Source organism: Crotalus tigris, unplaced genomic scaffold (genome assembly GCF_016545835.1).
Source record: "Crotalus tigris isolate CLP2741 ecotype Arizona unplaced genomic scaffold, ASM1654583v1 scf7180000017701.1507938, whole genome shotgun sequence".
Lineage (NCBI taxonomy): Eukaryota > Metazoa > Chordata > Lepidosauria > Squamata > Viperidae > Crotalus > Crotalus tigris.
This window is the reverse complement of record NW_024096577.1, coordinates 278824-301638: the sequence shown is the minus strand read 5'-3', so window position 1 is coordinate 301638 and position 22815 is coordinate 278824. Positions and strand designations below refer to the sequence as shown.

The 22815-nt window shown below is 39.7% G+C and overlaps 2 protein-coding genes across 3 annotated transcripts; one reads left to right on the top strand and one right to left on the bottom strand.

Annotated features, from left to right (window-relative positions):
* Window positions 1–26: 26 nt before the first annotated feature.
* Window positions 27–7037, bottom strand: CUNH19orf44 (chromosome unknown C19orf44 homolog). The gene is made up of 8 exons (XM_039338456.1): window positions 6898–7037; window positions 6188–6802; window positions 5337–5622; window positions 4096–4163; window positions 3350–3791; window positions 3153–3242; window positions 2569–2735; window positions 27–341 (listed from the first exon to the last, which is right to left on the bottom strand). The coding sequence occupies exons 1-8, from the start codon at window positions 6976–6978 to the stop codon at window positions 258–260; spliced, it is 1833 nt and encodes a 610-aa protein (XP_039194390.1). The 5' UTR covers window positions 6979–7037; the 3' UTR covers window positions 27–257.
* Window positions 7038–7313: 276 nt separating this feature from the next.
* Window positions 7314–21444, top strand: CALR3 (calreticulin 3). Of its 2 annotated transcripts, XM_039338457.1 has the most exons (9): window positions 7314–7447; window positions 11220–11321; window positions 12760–12963; window positions 13314–13408; window positions 13905–14114; window positions 20155–20268; window positions 20362–20505; window positions 20654–20746; window positions 21218–21444. In XM_039338457.1, exons 1-9 carry the CDS (start codon window positions 7354–7356, stop codon window positions 21356–21358), a joined length of 1197 nt encoding a protein of 398 aa, XP_039194391.1. In that variant the 5' UTR covers window positions 7314–7353; the 3' UTR covers window positions 21359–21444. The 2 variants fall into 2 exon arrangements, with proteins under 2 accessions (XP_039194391.1, XP_039194392.1); XM_039338458.1 differs by lacking the exon at window positions 21218–21444 and having other exon boundaries at window positions 20362–20563; window positions 20654–20693.
* The last annotated feature ends 1371 nt before the right edge of the window (window positions 21445–22815 follow it).

Sequence of the window (22815 nt, the reverse complement as noted above, 5' to 3'; positions counted from 1 at the left end):
TTTAATACTGCCAATGTAGACGAAGGTTTAGAGATTGACTTTAATTTGCAGCACTGAATTGTACATTGCATAATTACATCAAAATGCGGTAAAGAAACTCTCTGTTGAGGTTTCTCTTCAAAAATCCAGCTAAATGCATATTTCAAGTTGTGATTCCCAAGACTTTGTGCTTGACTGAAGAAACTACTACTGTAGCCTTCTTTCTAAAAACTCTGGTGCCGTCCATTTTTTTACGGGCCTGAAAAGGAGCAATGAACCTAAGAAGCCATTTGTTCTTGTTCTTTCAGCTCTTGCAAGGCTTGTTCCATAGTCAGAGGCAGGGGCTTGTGCTGTTGAATATACTGCAAGAAAGAAAGCCAGATAAAAACCAGATAATGTACTAAACCACTCCCTGCCCACAGCTTTCTTTACTCTGACCGTTATATAATCGGGGCAGTTGAAATTTTGAATTTTTGTAGGGGGAGATGTATTGAGGCTGCAGTCACACCAATCCTAGAATTGTCTTTAGTATTAAAAGATTAAACCAGCTCAATGTATTTTTTTTTTTAAAAAAAAATTGCCAATCTTCAAAACTAAAACTGCAACACTTTGAAACCACAAATATGAAATTGATGAACCTAAGCAGGATCTAAAACTATAGTAACGTGATGGGAAACTATCGAGAACATTCTCACCCCAATGTAAATTATTAATATCAGTATTTTTTAAAATAAAATAAAATATCCAAATGTAACAAAATGTCTTCACACTGGAAAGATGTGTGGCCAAAAAGTGTCTTGCTGGATAGTACATTCTAAAACTTCAGGTCAGTCATTTATCCCAACTCATCCTTAGGAGATAAGTTTGGCTAAGAAATCTGGGAAGATTCTTATTGTTCCTATAGGACACCAGCACTTTGAATTGGAACCAGAAATTAACTTTTAATGTAATGAAGCTCATGTAAAATTAATTCAAAATGAAAATAAAAACAGTCTAGCTCCAATTACTCTCTATTGTACTAAGAAATTTCCACATTTCCTCAGAGGCAGACACATGCATAATGTGTTGCACTAATCAAGGCAAGAGATTACGACGGTACAGCCTGAAGCCAAATTCTATATTCCAGCAGTCCTGTAATTGTCACAATACCTTAAACTGTTAGAAGTGCTATGTGATACAGAGGACACCTGTCCCTCCAAAGAAAAAGCTCTAAAACACAGCTAGACAACTTTTTGGGTGGAGTGTGTATATAGGTCATGACTGGCGTGATTTGGTTTCATTTATTTGGCTGCAACTGTGTGTAGGGTAAAACTGGTTAACCCTTTCCAGAGATGGCAAATGGGATCATGGCTTGCCAATCCCTAATCTAAAAGCATTTTAAATGAGCACTTTATTTTTCAAAACCTCTTTCAGAACAAGCTAAACTAATGTTTAGATCAGTGTTTTTCAGCCTCAGTAACTTTTAAGATTTGCAGTCTTCAACATGCTGGCTCAGGAATTCTGAGAGTTGAAGTTCACACATCTTACAATTGCTGAGGTTGAGAAACATTGACCTAAACCAGGAGTCTTCAAACTTGGCCCTTTTATGACTTGTGGACTTCAACTCCCAGAATTCTTCAGCCAGCATGCCTGGCTGAGGAATTCTGCGAGTTGAAGTCCACAAGTCATAAAAGGGCAAGTTTGAAGACCCCTGGCCTAAACAAACCACCTATTAAGAAAATGTCAAACCTCATCTAGTCCATTACTAGAACCAGAATTTTTACCCTCATCCTCAACACTAGTTTGGGCTTCCTAGGAACATCACTCATCATCATTAAGCAGACTAGATTTGAGTAGCATCGTGCATGAATATGCTTTCTCCCTGTACTTTTTTAAAAATACAGATGTTTTGTATAAAATAAAAGCAAATTTAAACTAGATTTGAAGGAACAGCCTTAGCTGCTACATATTAATGAACAATGGAATATGGAGACTACAAATGCAGTGTAAAAATGAACAATTTTTGTTAATATTGTCTGGAACAATTTAACACACACATTCCTTTGCCTTTAATTATTTTTATTATGTACACAAAATATTTGCTTTTATTTTTAACCAAACCAAAAATGAAATTAGGAATAACTTCTTAAAAGTGTGGATTTAAAATTTTTTTAAATTGTTTAAAATTTGTTGTTTATGAGCTGAAATTTACCATTTAAAAATTGCAGCTATTGTTACTGAAGCTTAGCCCATCAGTGATTTTGTTTTATGAGTGATAGAGGTTTTGTTTTATCAGTGATAAAGCAACTAAGCTAATTTACCTAAATTACAGATTAAGAGAGGCATCCCCTTACTATATAAAACATTTCCCTTACATGTCCTAAGTACAAGATGTGGGATACGCAAACCTTTCTAGATCAGCCCATTAGATCTCAGGAATGAATGATAGTGGAGGACTTAAGTACCTGCAGCATTATTTACATTTTTATTTAAGATTCCATTTCTGGATATTTAGTGTCACAGATTCAGAATGCAAGAATAAAACAATAAATTTAGCTTTGAAAAGCTACGAAGTGGGTATTTTTTATGTGCACATAATCTAACAATTACCATTTTGGCTTCTTCCAAGGTGTGATAGCGGTATTCCTCCTCTTCCAGCGATGCAACAAAGGAGGCATGAAGATGTCGATTGATCTCTATAGACTGCTGAATAAGCAGCAAGTTTTGTTTTAACATGTTATTCAAAGCAGAGATGGATGGATTGTATATTGAGAGAGCTGCAGAAGGCAAAAAGATATAAGAATAGTTTTAATTGCTCTGACTGGCTATAACTAGGTCCCTCTCAGGAAGAGCAGATTGATCACAGATATGCTTCAAATCTTAAGATATTTGCATCTGATAATCTTTATGGATGGAATCACCCCTTAGGGAGGAAATATGTCTCAATGGATTTCAGATTTTGCAAGCATTGGCTCAATGCTTGCTACCTTCATTTAAGAGGATTTCAGGTATAACCAGGGTTGCAGAGCGCACCTGGTTGACAGGTTTTAAAATGACATTTACATTACAAATTAGTTAAATGACAATGACCAATCAGGAGGAGCGGTAACAGTTTTGTTCCATAATGAGGTGCCTCTCTGTAAAGTTAAGTAAAATAAGGGATGGTGCTCAGCAGGGGCACGGAGAGGTATTACCTTCTATGACTTCCATGTTCAATGTATGGCTGCTAACACACGGAGCTTCAGCAGAGCTTTGTGGTATTGCATGGCCAACAGGAACATCATCTATGTGACAGGGAAAAGAAGACACTTCATAGCAGAGGGGACAAGGCAACTGCACCATTTCTGAAAACCAGTTTGCATCTTAATCTACCCCATGCTGACTGACTTACACTGTAACCTATGATAGGCAAGTGAGAAGGAACCGGTCTGAACAGCTGCTTCTTTCACCTCTATCTTCTTTATGGCTTTGGTGCCCTCAGGTGCCACAGAAGGGCAGCAGGGAGAAGATAAATTAGATTGGATGGAATGAACTGAGGCACCCAACAGGTCATCTGACTTTTCAGAAGACGATTCTCCTCCTGTTTCCTTAGATGTGGGAGAAAATGATGAGGGCTCAAAATCTTCCGAATACTCAGTATCGTTGAGGCTTTCCTCCTTGCAAGGGGAATATCCAGCAGAACTGCTGCTTAGCTGCTCAGATATCTCAGTTTCTTCCAGGTTTTCCTCTTCCTCCAAGGACACAGCTGAGGTTTTAAAGAGGCTTTGGGGATTAGCAGGAGACAGAACTGTTCCTCTTAAGTTCTTGTTTGACTTCTCAACTGCTTGTATTACCTGAGAAAGATATTTTTCTATCAGCATGAATCAGACTGCAGCACAAAATGGAAGCTAAGCAAGCAAAAAAGAACACATTTCTTTGTAATATTTATTTTCGAAAAAAAATGAACAGATGTTACAGATTCCTCCATGCTTACACACTAGTCAGAATAACAGGCTGCTTTTTTCTGACAGAATTAGCAGAAAAAATTATGACCCAACAGTCCAGAATCTTTGCTTCCTTAATAAAGGCTCTAGGGTGACAGACTAATACCGATGCACAGATTATTAGTTCCTATTGAAACCACAAGAGTTGCTTTACCTCTTCTTTTAATTCTGTTTTTTGGCAAGGTTCTAGTTCATCCAGGCTCAAAATATTCACTCTGAAATCTACAGCAAAAAGAAACAATCACTTAGGGTAATCTAGTGATAGAACTCATGTCCTCGTGTCTTATAAGAAGGCCAAGTTATTTATTTACTGATATCTGGCTAATTTTGTCATGATTTCCACAAAAAGCGTTTCAACATTTGCTTTCTTCTGCTTTTCTATTTTAGCCAGGCTTTATAAGTTGCAGCTCAAAACTGGGAGGGAACACCAAGCTAAAAATATGCATAGGATTTAAGTGCAATGCTAATAATTTAGTTTTCTGAGATTGGAGTACAGTTCTAGAAATGTTTCTAGTGCCGGAAAATATCATATTGCATAAAATTCATCTTATTTTCATAATTCTGAAGTACAACTAGTTCTAGGGTAATGATGGCAGTTGGGACGATTGCTGTTGATAAGTGATACAGTTGCAAAGTGTGATGTTATATAATTGCATCACTTAGTGAGAATCCAAGCAGTCCCAGTTGCCTCTGTAACCCCAAGGAGCATGGGTTGTTAAGCAGGAGGTAGCAGCAATCTAAGGAATGCGGGGGTGCTGCAGGGGATAGGGGAGCACAGGTGTAGGATATTTACAAATTAAGGAAAGCCATGGTGCAAGTGCAGAAAATTCAGGGAACTTAACCCATGGATTTTGCTTGTGGGAAGTCAAGGAAGGCTTCAATTGGTGATTACATGACCATGACTCTCCCTGGGTTATCACTGTAATCGTGAAGCAGGCCTACAAGTGCCTGGATTGTGATCACATGACCACGGAAGTGCTGTGACAAACAGAACTTCAAAGATTGATCATATGTCCATTTTTTTCAGCACTGCCCTAACTGAACAATTGCTGAACAAATGGATGTAAACCAAAGACTGCCAGTACCTGTTTCTCCAAGGACAACCTTTGGAGAAAAATGTCAAATTGTTTCCCGCTCTTTTTAAAAACTATTGCTTATCTTTTACTTTGAGATGCCCCTTTTTCTTAAAAGAAATAATCTTAAAGGTCAATTGTGCTATTTCTCCAGAGACTCTGGACAACTGATCTATTTACTTTTGTACAGTAAACACAGATGGGAACTTGATAGTTTGCTGAACCCAAATACAGTAAATTACAATTCAGCAACTTTGGGACCACAGTAAGTTTTTACTCCTTCCAAAGAGCGTGCCATGACAAAGTGATCTGTTTAACTCACCACTGTTGCTGGAAATATCATTATGTATATCAGCCACATCAGAGAACAACTCATCCAAGGATCGGACAATACTCCGTTCAGAAAGAGATTTCCTCTGGTAATTGGAGCTCCTGTTATGGGTTATTGTATCTGCTAGACTGTCTTTCATAGATGGAGAGGAGGAACAGGAAGCTACATGGCTTGCTCTTGTATCCCTGTTTGGTGAAGAGGGAGAATGGGATAGAAGTCCGTTCACTTGACTTTCTTCAGGCAGAGATCTTGAAGTGGAAGATGTCTCTGGTAGCAACTGGATCAGGATGAATTAATGCAAAGGAAGGGAAACAAGCAGGGAGGGAAGAAAGAAGATTAGGATATGTTACCAAATCTGGGATTCTGTGATACTGAAAGAACTAAACACTTTCCACGTTTCCAAAATAAAGGTCTTCAAAATAATTCATTTGTAATAGAAGTTTTTTCAGATGAAACAAAGCATAAAGAATCTGTGAACATTATATCTATGAGTGAGACAAATGACTCACATTTATGACAATTGCAGTGTCCTGGGGTCATGTGATCACCTTTTGCAATCTTCTGACAAAGTCAACAGGGAAACCAGTTTCATTTAACAACTGCGTTACTAATTTAGCATTGATTCACTTAACAAATGTAGCAAGAAAAGTTACCAAATGGGGCAAAATCCACTTAACAAATTTCTCAGCAACAGAAATTTGGGGGTCAATTAAGTTGAGGACTACCTGTACTTGTCAACAAGTTCCAACTCTGAGAAACATAAACATGGAGAAGTTGGGTCATGTTCCCCTTCACCAATAGTTATCAGTCCAAGTCAGCAAGATAAAAAGAGCTGAAGTTACCTTTCTGTTAGGTTTGAATTTGAATTTATCTTCCTGTCTTTGGGATTTTGGGCAAACTTCTTGTCTATATCTATCTACATCTTCCTCATTATCACCAGTTATGTCTGCAAGAGTCACACTTTTCGTCTGAGCTTTGACATTCTCCTTCAGCCTAGCTGTCTTCTTCAGGAACTTCAGACCGCTTGTCCTCAATTCAAAATCGTCATTAGATTCACTCAATGAGAGTTCATTATCCAACACAGGTATCTGCTCGATGCTCTGCTTGGTCTTCCGGCTCTGGATCTTACTCTCTATTTGTGCCAACTTTCTGAGGATGGCATTTGATCTCCCCTTGGAGTCAGCACTGAGCCCCACCCTCGTGACAGGATTGTGCCCCGCTTGCTGGATCTCCACGTCCCCATTCTGTGGTTTCTGTTTGAGGAACCGGCTGCCAGGCTGTGCCGGTCGGGTGGTCTCAGCAGGACCCACATTTTCCAGTCCTTCCCTTCCCACGCAAGGACTGCTCGGATTGGAGAGGTTACTCGAGTCACTGTCCGTGGGGAAAACGGAAAGCCAGCGAGTGCTGCTACTGGAGGCCTGGATGGTTGGCTTGCTCTTGCCAATCCCTTCTTGCTCCTACAAATCAAGTAAGATTTTAGATTTAGAACCGAGATTGATGGTGCTTGTTTATGGACTAGCACGTTAAGGTAAAACAGCCTCGTCATTATCACCTGCTTCCGTCTCCCGACGACACGCTTCCCCGCCAAGAGGGCGTCAGCCCGAGTAAACTCCGGCCAGCCGCCCCTCCGCATAGCTCCGCAGGATCGCGTCCGTCTCCACCGGACCGAGCGCCGCGTTGTTTAGCAACTGCATATACCAGTATCTTCAATCCTAATTCGTCCAGAGCCATCCTAACAGGACTCCCTCATTGGCCGGAGGTTGCAAGCCAATAGCTAATCGGCGATTAAAACAAAACAAAAAAACACCGTGCGCGGTGCTCGAAGGCAAAAGACCAATCAGAGGAAGGACCCCTAACGACACCCAATGAGCAACTCCCGGGGAAAAGGCGGGAAAGTAAGCAATTAGGAATGAACGAACGTTTCTGCACGCGCGCGGAGTCGGAAGCTTAGAGTCGTTGGCCTCCGGCAGCTGCTGCCTCAGCAATAATTGTTCGCTGCTGTCTTTCGATGGGATCGCTGTTGCTCGCCCTGATTCTGGTTTTAGCTCAGCCTCTGCCAGTCCACGGCACGGTCTATTTCCGGGAGCAGTTTCTGGACGGAGGTGGTGGCAGTAGCAGCAAGGGCGGGACAAAGGGCGGGGTCAGGTCGGCAAGTGACTAGGGCGAAATAATTCCTTAACCCATTTTAAAGGTTGCCCATTTGGATTAAAAATGAGCCAAGGGCCTGAGTTCCGGCAAGGTGCTGAGTCACAATGTTAATAGCCACGTGTGCGAATATATAGATAGTCCTCGACTTATGACCACAATTGAGCCCAAAATTGCTAAGTGAGACATTTGTCAAGTGAGTTTTGCCCCATTTTACGACTTTTCTTGCCACATTTCCTAAGTGAATCACAGCAGTTGTTAAGTTAGTAACATGGTTGATAAGTGAATCTGGCTTCCCCATTGACTTTGCTTGTCAGAAGGTTGCAAAAGGGGATCACTGACTCCAGGACACTGCAACCATAATGAATATAAATCAGTTGCCAAGCAGCTGGATGTAAAATACATGACCATAGGGATGCTGTAATGGACAAAGTGTGAAAAATGGTCATAAGTCACATTTCAGTGCTGTAACTGAACGGTCATTAAATGAACTGTTATAAGTCGAGGATACCTGTATTAGCTCTTTGCTGACCTGTCTATGTGTGCCATAGGAACTCAGCCTCAGACTTTTACAAGTTAAAACTATCAAAAGTGAGGACATTGAAACAGTGAAATAGTATTTCCATTAAAAGTCTCTTTTACGTAAACATACTTTTTTTAACACCCTGCTCTCTTAAATGAAGCCACCGGATCTGGGCTGCAAAGGCCGAAGAACCATTAACCCTAGCTTAAATGTGATGGATGTGATATTGTGCAAAATGTGGAAGGATTAAGATAGTGGACAGGGAGGGGAGAGTGTTCCCTCTCATATTGGATCAGATATTACTTCTCAGCCCAATCTGACATATAGTTTGTGAAAGGAGAAAGTTTAAAGCATTTGGAGTTATCAGGAAGGCAGGTTATACAAGCAAAGCCAAAAGTATTGGTACCCTTTCAATTTTTTTTCCCAAAGAATCCCAGTTTATGGTAAAATAAGCTGAAATTGATGCAAGAAAATGGCATCCTTTATTTTATCGTCTATAGAACAGACAACTTTGCATTTGATGGATTACTAAACATATTGTAAATAATTAAAGAACAAAAATGTGTGAATATAATTACTGGTACCATTAAAAGATAAAAGATACTGGATTTTATTGATCTCGAGACTACTTTCATTAGTATCACAGCTGCCTTTTATCTCATAATCAGTCAGCTTGTTTTGTGTCATTGTGTACAACATATTTAATAAAGACAAGCGAAAGAAAAGCTGAGAGTTGTATGAGGAGGAAAGGAAAAAAGTACAGTAATAGCTAGGCATGGTAAAGGCTGTAAAACTATCTCCAAAGAGTCTTATATTCCTGTAACCATGCTTGCTAATATTATCAAGAAGTTTGAAGTTCCTGGGACTAAGGTCCCACCCTCCTGGACAATGGCTAAAAGAGGAAAGTTGATAGGATTGAACAGAAGGGTCATTGAATGGAGGATCTTCAAAACAGACCCTGGCTGATTTCTTACACCATCTGATTGAAAGTGGCTCCATGGTAGAAGACCTAGGAAGACTCCCCCTTCTGAAAGAAAAAGACATGAAAAAGCCAAACTGGAGTTTGCTAACTGGAGTTTTTAGTCTTCAATATCTCTGGAGAGAGCTGAAACTCATACTTGTGAGGAGAAATGCATCAGACTGAAGACATCTAGAAAAGAAGATAGCTCAAGAAGAATGTGACAAATTATTCAGAGAGTCAGAAAATCTTGATTGCAGTTATTGTTTGTTATTTTGTGTACTACAAAATAATTAGGAATACCATTTTCCTGATTTTGTTCCCGTATTAGAAACAAAATATGTTCATGTCATTTTCATTTGTGTTATTGTTTCATGAATTAGTTAAATCAGAATCAACATCAAGGGTCCTTTATTGACTATGGAATAAAGAATGATGGATGACATTTACTTGTTTCAGTTTCAAGTTCACAGCAAATTGGGCTTCCTTGAGGAAAAATGGGATTACCAATATCTTTGGCCACCCATAAATGTAATAACACAAACACATAGCAGCCCCATCCAGAGATGGGATTTTTATTCATTTCAAAGGCTTTCATGCATATTCCATTTTTCAGAGTGGTTTTTTTTTTCATTATTAAAGGATTTCCTAGCTAGCTAAACAGTCAACTAATTAAAATGTAGATAAATCTCCAAGACAAAAGAAAAATCATTGGGTAAATATTTGTCACTTAGATCTTGAGGATGATACAGCAGTGGAGTCCTTACTAATCTCTGAGCTGGATTGTTTGCTTATAGACATTTCTTTACCCTCCTAGGTAACATCAGTGCAGTGAGTATGGGGTTTGCTCCTTGTTTATATACAGTAGCTTTCCCCATCAGTTTGGATGGGGATGTGGTTTTTTGCTTGATTGTTTGTCTGGAGTTAATCCTGGCTTATCTGGTGTTGGTTGCTGGAGAGGATGTATTCTACTTTTTTTTTTTTTCGTTTTAGCTTTTAATTGACTCAGTTAGGAAACTGAGCAACTTAGACCAAGTTAAATGCAAAAACATTGAGGAATTTCTGGAAGTTTGGCATTCAGACAAATCAGCCTTCAGTAGACACATAGAAATAAATCATATTTACACACAATTCAAAAGACAATAAAAAAATTACAAAGGAAACAAAAACACCAAAACATATCCTTTCAGCAGCCAACACCTAGATAAACAGGGATTAGCCCTAGGCAAATAAACAGAAAACAATACCCTAATCAAGGAACTACCAAGGAGAAAACATTCCCCACCAAAACTGGCAGGGTAAGCTTTTATATATAAACAGGGAGCAAACTCCACACTCACTCCCACTAATGATATTACCTGGTTGGTATATTTGCAAGCAAACAACTATTTCAGAGAGCACCAAGGATCCTGCTATGTTCGCTTCTGTTGTATAATAATATAGTAATATAGTAGAGCAATTCAGACCTCTATAGAATGAAATAAGTATTCTACATCGTGTTACAATGTTTCAAAAATAATGTAATATGATCCCTGTGTGACTTCCTTTTTTCTTCTCTCTCTACCAAATAGGTGATTTCCAATTACTCTGTAGCAGTTGTAACCACTTTCAGCAGGAAAGTCATGTTGAGACTTTGCTGCAAAAACAGTGGTCTTGTGGATGATCAAAAATTATTTTGTGGTTGTAACCTGTATTTAATTGCTAGTTTCTTTTCATCAAAGAGTCGTTGCTGATTTAGAACAATTAAGCATCTAAAGTTTGACTTGGTCATTGACTGCATTCTTCTTGAATTCCATTTCCACGTCTTATGTTTTTTTTACTTGTTGAGTGCTTGTCATTTTAATCTGATTTTTGTCCAAATTTGCAATGACTGCACATACATGGATGGGTGCATAAATACATGTATGTACTACTTTTGATCATCTAATATGTATGTGTTATCTATCCACTCCAATTTTTTATACCTATCATTAGCACTCGGCCTTTCGTGCAGAGCTTTTTTTCTCATGGAACGCCCAGAACGGAATTCTGGCACCTTTTTTGGATGGAACCTTGTAGAGTAGGCAAGGCGGGTTGTATGATGTGTGTGAGTTCCGGCACCTTTTTTTTTTTTTTTTTTTACAAAAAAAGCACTGCTTTTGTGTATTGTATTTACTTTTTTTGTTTGTCTCTGGTTTTGTTTCTGGTCCCTGGCTTGCTATTATTAACAGTTCCATTTGGTGACAAATATTTTCATTTTTGTTAACAGCAAAATGGAAGGAGAGATGGGTGGTCTCTCAGCATAAATCCAACTATGGAAAATTTAGGGTGACAGCTGGAAATTTCTATGGTGATCGTGAAGCAGACAAAGGTTTGGAGTTAATGTGAAATTCATAATATTTTATATGGATGTTCATATTTGGATGTGATTCCTGCTCCTTAGAAGATTTTTTAAAAAATTCACACACAGATTAGAACTACTAAGAGCCAGTCATGAGAGTATGCTTTTGTCTTCTCCCCATCTGTCCTTGGTTCTAATTCAGAGGTCATTTCTGCTAATTTCAGGATCATAGTCCTATATACACAAATGGGGGCTATCTGGAATGACTTGCCTCCAGAAGTTGTGGGTGCTCCAACACTGGAGGTTTTTAAAGAGATTGAACAATCGTTGTCTGAAATGTTATACGTTTCCTACTTGAGCAAAGGGTTGGACTAGAACAGGGCTTTTCAACCAGTGGAAGGGGAACCACCTGTAGTACATTGGCACCTGGCAGGTGGTACGCAACCATCCTAGAAAAGTGGTAGCAGGGGAGGGGAATGAGCTGAACCAGTGGCAGCACCGCACAAGCCTGAGCAAGAGATGGCTGGAGCTGCAGGGCTGTCAGGGCTCAGCTGAAGCGCCAGGATCAGCTCCAGGCTCTAGCTGGAGCCTGGCGTTGATCCTGGCACTTCTGCTGAGCCCAGAAGAAGCACCGATCAGCTGGAATGTTGCAGCATCTCCAGGGTCTTATGATTTACATTCAGATGCTTGGCAACTGATTCATATTTGTGATGGTCACAGTGTCCCAGGGTCATGTGAAGTGACCAACACCTGCTGCAACCACCCAGCAGATGGGGGGGGAATAAAAACCAAACACTCCCCCACCCCACTCCCGCTGCCAATCCTCAACAGAAATGCTCACAACAATAAAAACCTCAGACAGGAGGAAGAGCTCCGCCGGGTAGGCAGGCAGGTGTCTCGCTCAGCTGTGGCTTAGGGAGCACTTTTTTCAGTGCTATTGTAACTTCAAACAGTCACTAAGCGAACTGTTGTATGTCGAGGACTACCTGTACTTTATCATTTTTTTCCTTTTAGGGGGGGTCATCAAGTTTTTGACACCTTGCTAGGCGACTGGTGGTACTCGGATGTTGCCATATCCTAAAAGTGGTACAATGGGTGAAAAGGTTGAAAAGCCCTGGACTAGAAGACTCTAAGGTCCCTTCCAACTTATTCTGTTATTCTGCTTGAATACCTATCCTCCCTCCCTCTCTTCATTTATTTATTGCCTCACCCTGCTCAGCAGATTGTATTGTTATCTAGATAAAGATATTGTATTACCATACCATAAAACATGAAGGTTTAAAAAGATTTACTCTCCATTTCCAATATAAGTGTCTGAAATGTGATATTTGTACTCTCTTTCTTTTCCTCACATTAGGGACAGCTGCTATGCTTTTATTGTTTTCTAATTATTACGATAATCCAAGCACTTTGGCAATTCTATGTACAATTCTGATGTCTGTGTGAAATGATTTCTCATATACTCTAGGTCTGCAGACAACTGAAAATTTAAAGTTTTATGCCATCTCATCACGATTTAAACCATTCAGCAATAAAGGAAAATCATTGGTAATTCAATATACAGTAAAGCATGAACAGAAAATTGACTGTGGTGGTGGTTATGTGAAAATATTTCCCTCCAGTCTGGACCAAAAGAATATGAACGGGGAGTCTCTTTACTACATCATGTTTGGTGAGTTGCTTTTGATAAACTTGCCTAAAATCATGTAAAAAAATAACTTTTTTCACTAAGACCCAAAGTTAATAAGGAGGAATCCTAGGCAAAGGTATAAAGCTATAATTAATAATTAAAATTCATCTTTACTAAAATTCTTCCAGAGCTCCCTTTCAGCTTCTATATTAGGGCTTCAATCATAGAAGATCCTGATTCTTACATTTTTATCTGCAGTTATTACCGGAGATGGGTAGAAAGTTTTATTATTCAGAAAGTCAAAGATTTTATCAGTCTGAAATAATTGGCATTTCAGAGGCATTTTCTATACTTTAAATAACACAAAAAGCAAACTTCATTATCTGTTTCAGGGCCTGATATATGTGGTTCTGATACAAAGAAAGTCCACATAATTTTAAACTACAAGAATAAAGTTTATCCTGTAAAGAAACAAATTCGCTGCAAAGTAAGTGTAAAAAATCATGATAATTAAAAGTTGTGATCCATAATATTCTGATCTTGAGCCATCAGAGTCAGATAAAAGATGTTGGTTAACTATAATCAAAGAATACCAAGTTTGTAAGCTAAACTGGGAAACTGAAAAAAAACTCATGGAGGAATATAATTTGTTGCCAAGAAAACTATGTTTATATGCCCATATAATTTTTCAGGACTCATGCATGACTCAACAATACTTTTTTAATGAAATATCCTTCAGTAGACAAAACCACATATAAGTGATATTTTGTACAGCAAACAATGCAGGTGCTATTTGGTTAAAACCTCTATATGGTAAAGTCCTGTGCAGATTTACAGAGAGCAAACACTGTTGTATGAATACTTTACACACTTATTAGACTTGTGTGGTGTTGCTGCACATTATTATGGCCATCTGTCTGAAATTAGTGTTACTGAAGGTGTTGAAACAAACTAATATTTATCTTTTTCCACATTTTATTTAGGTGGATGGGTTCACACACCTATATACACTGATTTTAAAACCGGATCACACGTATAAAGTGAAAATTGATAATAAAATGGTGATATCAGGCATTTTAGAAGATGACTGGGACTTCTTGACACCAAGGAGAATAAATGATCCAGCAGTGAAGAAACCAGAGAATTGGGATGATGAAGCTGAAATTGATGATCCCGAGGACACTAAGCCAGAGGTGATGCTCTAGGATGGAAGTGGATAATCCCCTATCCAATGTGAAAAATCCAGAGCTAGGGCATCCCCAACAAATGGCTAGCCACAAGGAGAGTATATTGATCTTATGATTAAAGTAATTGTCCTAACATTTGATCAAACACTATTCTCTTGTAATGTAGGATTTTGTGAGAACAGAGAATAAGCATTCTTCATCTTAGGGATAGCATTTTGAAGGTTGAAAAATGCCATTAGGTCTTCTCAGGCTGAATGTACCTTCAGTGTTTCTACCTACGAGATGCTGACATTTTTTGTTCTTCACCAAGTCCATTCCATTTTAAAGGACAGCAGGGTGAGGGCTGTTGAAACCATCTGGGAGATAATTTTCAGAGGACAGGCACCCCAGCTGACAAAACATGTCACCTAGTTCCCATCAGATGATGCTGCTTTAAAGATGGAAGCCACAGCATACCCACTTTGTCCATTGTTACAGGGTAGGCAGAAAAAATGGAAATGAGGTTTCTCAAACAGCTACACCAGTGGTTCTCAACCTGTGGGTCGGGACCCCATTTGGAGTCGAACGACCATTTCACGGGGGTCGCCAAACAACGCAGTCCACCATTTTTTCCCCTTTTCCTTAGCTGTTCTACTCCCTTTTATTCTATTGGCTTTTGAAAGCCAATAGAATAGACTCTCTTGAATAGAGTCTAATTCTATTGGCTTTCAAAAGCCAATAGGAATTGTCCAGGCTGTCTCTGCCCTGCTGAGCCCGCCAAAAGTCCCATTCTGCAAACGGTGCTGCACCAGTTGAGTAGTCCTCGACTTACGACCGGTTGAGTAGTCCTCGACTTACGACCGGTTGGGGGTCGCGGCATTAAAAAGGTTGAGAACCACTGAGCTACACTGAGGGGTTTTATACTATGGGTGATAACCACATCTTAAATTTATTTAAATAGCCAATAATTAAATAACAATAAATGACTGGGATGGGTAATAATATTAAAAAATGAAAAGCAAATATATATGTATATATTTGTTTATGTGTATACATATATACATATACAAAGATTAATTCCACCTGGAAGCTAAGGACTGCAGCTCATAGAGCAGAGGTATGCCATAAGACACACCCATGACTGTCTGCATTGGTCACTCTGGACTGACTGCAGCCTCTCAGTGTTCTTCATGGGCAATTAGTCAGTTGGCCTACTGGGATATAAAAAGGACTCTGACTTTTGCTTTGCTAATATTAAAATACATTATGTAAATAGTATTTGCAATAAAATTAGTAACTGATGTCAATGCTGCTAACATCAGATGTTCTTGCTTGACAATATATGAAGATGCAGACATTTTCTTTTTAACCTGTGTATTACTTTTAGAGTAAAAATGTGATGATGCTGGAGGGGAGGGGGAAGAATGTGCTTGGGGACTAGTTAGCCATAACAATATCTGAGTAGAGCAGTGTTTCTCAACCTTGACAATTTTAAGGCATGTGGACTTCAATTCCCAGAATTCCACAGCCAGCATTGCCTTAAAATCCACATTGCCTTAAAATTGTCAAGGTTGAGAAACACTGGAGTAGAGTATTCTTCAAGGTTGGTTGTAATAAGAGGAGATAAGGGGGGGGGAAGTTCACACTTCAGACTAATTGGAGAATGTGATTAATGACTGTTAAATGAAGGAGTGAGTTATGCTTTGATTCTGTGTGTTGGGGGAGGAGAATTCAGATTTTGGCTTTTCTATGTACAGAAGCTATGTTGCAATTAAAGATTCTTTAAGGTAAACAATGCCTCAAAGTTCTTTGAAGAGCTTCTTCTTTCGGAACCATGACAACTGCTTTTTTTAAAAAGTGCAGATTTTTTTTCTTGGCAAATCTGCACTACCTCTTACTAAAAAGTATCTTAGGGTTTCTATCTCACTGTAACAAATTGATTCCTTTCTCATTAATATGTAATTGCAATTGGGCAGATCAGTCTTTATTTTCCTGGCTCTTCTGTTTTGCTTTATAAATGTGTTTATATTCCTGTGATCTATTCTTCAGAATTTCTCAGAGTTTGTTTTGCATGTAAATCATAAAATCCCTGTTTTGTGTTAGGGGTCAACTAATCTGGCCCTGAAGATATACGTTTGCTTAAGATAGTTGGAGACTTGTGGCTTGACTAGAATCAAGGCAGATGTGGTAGAATCCACTAGAGAGGGGGGACCCAGCTAGAACTTCAGGCTTCAAAATAACCAACCTGATTGTCCTCTGCTACAGAGTCAGCAGGCCACCTACAGAGGAACCTGCTTCTGCCAAAGCAGAACCATAGGCAAAGAAGCTCAGGTGAGCAACCATCAGCCTCAGTGCATACTGACAAGAACAACTACAAATGGCAGCAGACAGCTACACAGAACTCTCTATTAACTCTACACTCACCTGAGCCTTTTTGCCTATGGATCTGCTTTGACAGGCCATAGGTTCCTCTGTAGGTGGCATGCTGCCTCTGTAGCAGAGCACAAACAGGTTGGTTATTTAGAAGACTGAAGTTCTAGCTTTTCTGTTCTTTATTGAGCCGAGATGGCGCAGCAGTTAGAGTGCAGTACTGCAGGCCACTTTAGCTGACTGTGTTCAGCAGGTCAGCGGTTCAGATCTCACCGGCTCAAGGTTGACTCAGCCTTCCATCCTTCCGGGGTAGGTAAAATGAGGACCCAGATTGTTGGGGGCAATGTAAATATATATGTACATTGCTTACTGGTGTACACCGCTTAGAGCAGTGGTTCTCAACCTTTCTAATGCCGTGACCCCATAATACAGTTCCCCATGTTGTGGTGACCCCCAAGTGGGTGTGGCCACCAATAAGAGGGAGTAGGATAGCTAGGGAAAAGGGAAAAAAATGGCGGACAGTGTGGTTTGGCGACCCCCGTGAAATGGTCATTCGACCCCAAATGGGGTCCCGACCCACAGGTTGAGAACCACTGGCTTAGAGAGTGCTTGCACTTAAAGCGGTATATAAGTCTCATAAATAAATAAATAAATAGTGGCCACTTCAAATTTTGCAGCACAGGTTATTTCTAGCACTGGTACAATTTGCCAGTGCTTGTCACCTCCAAAGAGAGCACTATAAGCTGCTATTGCTGCAGAGTGGCTTGTCTGTAAAATTCCTGAGCACAAAACCAGCTCTCTTCCCTCAAATGGACATGCTAACTCTTTTTTTTTTTAATTGAAAATTTTTATAAACATTTTACAATAAAATACCCCCCCTCCCACCCCATAACCCTCCCCCCTCCTTCCCAGAGCTGAATACAGGGTTAAAGAAAGAGAAAAAAAAACATACAAATTAAATGAACATCAATCCACTATACATACATCCCCAAAAAATTTAAAGTACTTTAACTCCAATACATAAAAACTACAAATCCAACCATACCCAGTTTAAACTATAAATTATTCAAAAGCTAAATAATACTTCCTAATCCCATATTTAATCTGTACAAAATTTACCCATCTTTTCCACACCAAAATATATCTCTCTTGTGAATGGTCTTTCAGATAAGCCGAAATTTTTGCCATTTCTGATAAATGAGAAACTTTGAGAAACCATTCTTCTATAGTAGGCAAGGAATCCTTCTTCCAATATTGTCCAATCAGCAACCTTGCCGCCGTAATAAAATTTAACATTAAGATAATCTCTTTACCATCACAGTCTACAATAATACCTAACAAAAATAACTGTGGTGTAAATTTTATCCTTCTATTAAAAATCTTCTGAATGTTCCACCAAATCTTAATCCAAAAAGCCTTTACATTTCTACATGACCACCAAATATGATAGTACGTTGCGATGGACATGCTAACTCTTGATGGGCTACCGAACTGATTTTGTCTTGAGACTCAAAGACCTTTACTTGGCTGGATATGGTACGGCAACTGGCAGGACTCCACCTGCCTTGACTGGTCCCAGAAGTTTAGCAGGGCCAGACCTGGTTAGGAATTGGGCAGGAGATCTCCGATGAATTTCAGAGCTGAGAGTTTGAAAAAGACATATTAGAAATGGCTGTAGCAAATCACCACAATACTGTTACCCCCCCCCCTCCAAAAAAAACCACACATGGAAGTGTCTGTGTAGTCATCAGAAAATGAACATTATTCAGGGGTGTCTGCAGATTGAAAGTAGCTGGATATTTTCTGACCAATTCTTTACTAATCTTGGACAGGAATCTTGATAGTTTCTCAGCTACACTTATAGGAAATAGCACAGAATTTTGAAGAGACAAAATATGAATATTTCACTTTTTTTCACCTGAACATTTCCTTGTCTTTACTGAATTATTTCCTCCCTCAGCTTGTTTGGAACATACTTGGGCCTCTTCCCAGTATTAGCTTTAGGTTTCTTGACAGTATCGCTGCATATCTGCTTAGTTGTATGTGTTTGCTCTTGTGACCCACCCTTCTTTCCATTTCTTATATGCATCCAGTCTTTTTTTCCAGAACTTTGTTAAACATAATTACTAACATTTTTTAGTGTTTTCCTTTTAAAGTTCTTTGTGCCTTTCATTATTCTTATGATAATGCAGTTGATAATTATGTCTTTGAAAGTGCTGGGCCCTTATTATTCATTTATGAGCTATAAGGTTTTTACTAGAATTTGTCTGAGTTCCTTGAAATAACATTTCATGAGCTACAGGCCCAGCCAAAGCTCACTTAATATTCACATTCCATAATGACAAAAAATATAGCATTAGCAGTTTCTTCATAAGGTTTATGTAACCTTATTGTCACAGGCCATTTCTTGACTTTTAGGATTGCTGACTCACTCCATTCTTTTTTCTAAGTAAGGACATTTCCAGCAAGATGCCAGGGATTTGCTCAATACTGATTCCCAGTAGATATGTTATTTTGTTATTTCTGCTACTTCTAGACATTGCCCAATGCAAAGTAGTAGAAAAATGCCAACCAGAAGAGTTAGGCAGCCTAGAGACAAGTTTTGCAATCAGCCTGTCCCAGGTAAGCATGAGGTAAACCAAGTCCAGAAAAGGATTTGTTCAGAGACTTGCTTTTGTCAGATCCTTTAAATATTTAATTATTCATTTTTTATCCTGCTGCAGTCTCACAATTCTCCTGGTTATAATGTCATAATAAAAACAATATTGTGGATTGGAGCCATAATATTTCTATTTTTCTCCATTTATTATTACTAAATCCATTTTATGGCATTTATCTTTCTCATTTCTCTTGAATTTTCATACACATTATTTCATTTTCAATCCTCTGTGTGTGTGTGGGGGGGGACTGCATATACACATCTTCAAGTTGATAGTGATTCCTGGTAACTGACAAACATCCCTGGTGTTTTCTTGACCACAATTTTCAAAAGTGGTTTGCTCTTGCTTTCTTCTTTCTAGAGCTGAGAGACAGTCACTGGTCCAAAGTTAGCAAGTTTGCTTAATGGCTTAGTGGGACTAGGATTCAAGGTCTCTCTGATTCTAGCCTGATGCTTTAACCTTACATCAAAGGGAATACTTTTTTCAATCATTCAAAACCTATTAAATAAGAATTAGATATAATTGTTTTAGAAACTGCTCAGACTTTGAAGACAAACATCTGTGAGCAAGGAAACAGGAAAATTCCAAAACTGTGGTATATTTACGGTATCCTGTTGGAATGAATGTCCAAGAATTAGATTTCTCTTTTTTCATGGGATTGGAATGGTAACCTCAGATTAAACAGCGGTCAGACAAATGGCAACCGAGCAAACACCTCAAAAGGGACCCTCCCTATTTTTTTGGGACTGCAAAGGAGAGGGGTAAGAGATGTACTTTCAGAAGTGCAGATTTTGTTAATGTAACCTTTCAATAAAGCTTGAGCCATACTTCTGAGTGTGCTTCTTCTCTGGTCTATGGCACAAGGCTGACAGGATGAGAGCATACTGTAGTACATGGCAAGGTTGATCAAAACTATTTTCTGTACTAAACACTAAACATACTAAATAGTGTTTTCCCCACAGAGCTAGTGGATTTTACCTGCTGACCAGGAATTGCTCATTTCTCTTTTCTTTCCATTTTTTTCATCCCTGTGATAGGATTGGGATATTGATGAATACATTGTGGACAACAGCGCTGAAAAGCCTAAAGACTGGGATGATGCAGCACAGGGCACCTGGCAGCCTCCTCTGCTCAAGAATCCTCTCTACAGAGTACAGCACCACTTTTTCATGTTTTGAGGTGAACTTTGAGGAATTGGGTGGCCATTTGGGCAGCCCATACTGAGAACATTTGGTTTATTTCAGGGGGAGTGGCGGCCCAGGAAAATCCCAAATCCCAACTACAAAGGCATTTGGCCCCATCCCCAGATTGCGAATCCTGAATATGTGCCGGACCCAAGCCTTTCTATTTATGAGAACATCAGCGTCATTGGTCTAGATCTTTGGCAGGTCAGCTGGGCTTCTTCGTGGTTCGTATGTTAATTAGGTGCCATCTTCATTGGCTGAAGTGAGCAGATTCCTGTTTGCATGAAAAAGAATTAGCAACATAGCTGTTGATTCAAATGTATATAAACAGGCTTGTGTTCCTTAATTGCAGGTGAGATCTGGAACTATTTTTGATAATTTTTTGATCACTGATGATGAAAAGTATGCAAAGAAATTTGGTGATGAAACATGGGGCAAAACAAAGGTAAGAATGATCTCTTCTCTGGAATGCAGCCAAGGCGTAGATTCCTTCTGTGCTTGTATTATTCTTTTATTACTTGATCCTTTTCTCAAAGAGCTATTTTTGCTTAGATGGCTGATATTGGAACAGGGAATCCACTATGATTGTTCTGCAGGTTCCTTTCCAAAATAGCCACAGCCACACAGTAAGGCTGTTTGAGATGGCTTTCCCAGTACATCTGGATGGATGCTGACAGTTTTCTCACCTGGATGAGAAAATAAAAGGGGAGCCTCTTTGCTCTGTCCAATGGCAGCAGCTGTTGCACGTGGAACGGAGCCTGTTCTGCCTGCAGCTTGTTCTTTCAATTGTCAGGTTAGTTGGGTGGAAACAGATCAAAGAAAATTCCTGCAAGGGAATAGATTTGCCCAGCTGGATATCTGAGATGACAGCAGGTTTTCTTAAGGTGACCTTTCTTTTTCCATTTAAAATTTCCAGAAGCCGGAACAGGCAATGAGCAAGAAAGAAATAGAGAAAGAAAAGGAGAGGAAACAGAGAAAAACCCAGAAGATGCCAAAAAAGAAACCACCTCAAAAGAACAAATCTGAGAGGATTGTAGCGCAGAAGGAGGAGCTCTGATTTTTTTCTCAATTTAAATTGGAGCTAACAAGTGGAAGATATTAAGGGCTGGGGACCATGTTTGATTAAACAGATATCTTGGAAAACTGTTTGGTTTCAGCTGAGAATGATATCAAAAGGGTTTTTTTTAGTAAAGTCAATTGTTGACAAAGAGAGTCCACAATTACTTAGTTTCCCTATCTCCATCATTCACCAGCAAAGACCCGTTTGTGTGAACCCAGAAGCAGGCAGAGGACAGTAACTCTCCCAAATTATCTCTGGGGCTCGGGGTTGCAAGGGGAAGAGTGTGTGTGTCTCATTGCTATTTCTGAATTACCCCAGAAATCCTTCCTATGCAAAAAGTGGAGAAGGAGGGAGAAATGTCCCTTTCTAGCTTCGGAAGTCTTCTAGGCCAGGGCTTTTCAACCGGTGGTACGCGTACCACCTATGGTACTTTGGCACCTGGTAGGTGGTACGCAACCATTCTAGACAAGTGTAGTGGAGGAGGGGAATGAGCTGAAGTGGCGGCAGCACCGCACAAGCCTGACGGAGAGACAGATGGAGCTGCAGGGCTGTTGGAGCTCGGCAGAAGCCCCAGGATCGGTGCGTGCAGCTACAGCTGATCGGCATTTCTGCAGGGTTATGGGGGCTGGGCAGGAGCCCAGGATCAGCACACACTTCTTCAGGGGCGAGACAGAAGCCCCAGGATCAGTGCTTCCGGCACACATGGAAGAGAAAAGAGAGGGAGAGAGGAGAGGCTATAAAACAGGCATGTCAAACTCACGATGTCACGTGACATCACGTAACATCGCGAGTTTTTCCCTATTGCCGGCAATGGGGTAGGCGTGGTTTCAGCATGACGCATCCAGCCCATGGGCCAGCAGTTTGACATGCTTGCTATAAAAGGAGAAGGTTTTGACGGAAGAGGGAAAGGAAAAAAAAGACAATGGGGGGAAAGAGAAGGGGACTGCAAAAGAGAGACGGAGAAGTGCAGCCTTGGGAGGAATCAGCTGGAGGTGCACGGAAGAGAAAAGGGGGGAGAGAAGAGAGGATATAAAAGAGAAGAGAGGAGAGAAAGGATATAAAAGAATGGAGAGAAGAGAGGCTATAAAAGGGGGAGAGAAGAGGATATAAAGGGGGAAAGGAGAGGATATAAAAGAAGGGAAGAAGATAAAAAGGTGAGAGAACAGAATATAAAAGAAGGAGGGGGAGAGAAGATATAAAAGAGGGAGGAGAGAAGAGGGGATATAAAAGGAGGAGTGAATCTGGCTTCTCCATTGACTTTGTCAGAAGGTTGCAAAAGGGGATCAATGACCATCATAAATATGAATCAGTTGCCAAGCATCCAAATGTAGATTGACCCTGGGGATGCTGCAACGGTCATTAGCGTGAAAAATGGTCATAAGTCATTTTTTTCAGTGCTGTAGTAACTTTGAACAGTCACTAAGTGAATTGTTGTAAGTTGAGGACTACCTGTA

Excerpts from the sequence above, each read along its gene's own strand:
- CUNH19orf44 (XM_039338456.1), bottom strand. The coding sequence starts at position 6,978 with ATGCGGAGGGGCGGCTGGCCGGAGTTTACTCGGGCTGACGCCCTCTTG. Across the intron at positions 4,164-5,336 it reads TGATATTTCCAGCAACAGTG|ATTTCAGAGTGAATATTTTG; the intron begins GTGAGTTAAACA and ends TTTTTGCTGTAG. Across the intron at positions 342-2,568 it reads CCTTGGAAGAAGCCAAAATG|TATATTCAACAGCACAAGCC; the intron begins GTAATTGTTAGA and ends TCTTTCTTGCAG.
- CALR3 (XM_039338457.1), top strand. The coding sequence starts at position 7,354 with ATGGGATCGCTGTTGCTCGCCCTGATTCTGGTTTTAGCTCAGCCTCTG. Across the intron at positions 11,322-12,759 it reads TGATCGTGAAGCAGACAAAG|GTCTGCAGACAACTGAAAAT; the intron begins GTTTGGAGTTAA and ends CATATACTCTAG. Across the intron at positions 13,409-13,904 it reads AGAAACAAATTCGCTGCAAA|GTGGATGGGTTCACACACCT; the intron begins GTAAGTGTAAAA and ends CATTTTATTTAG.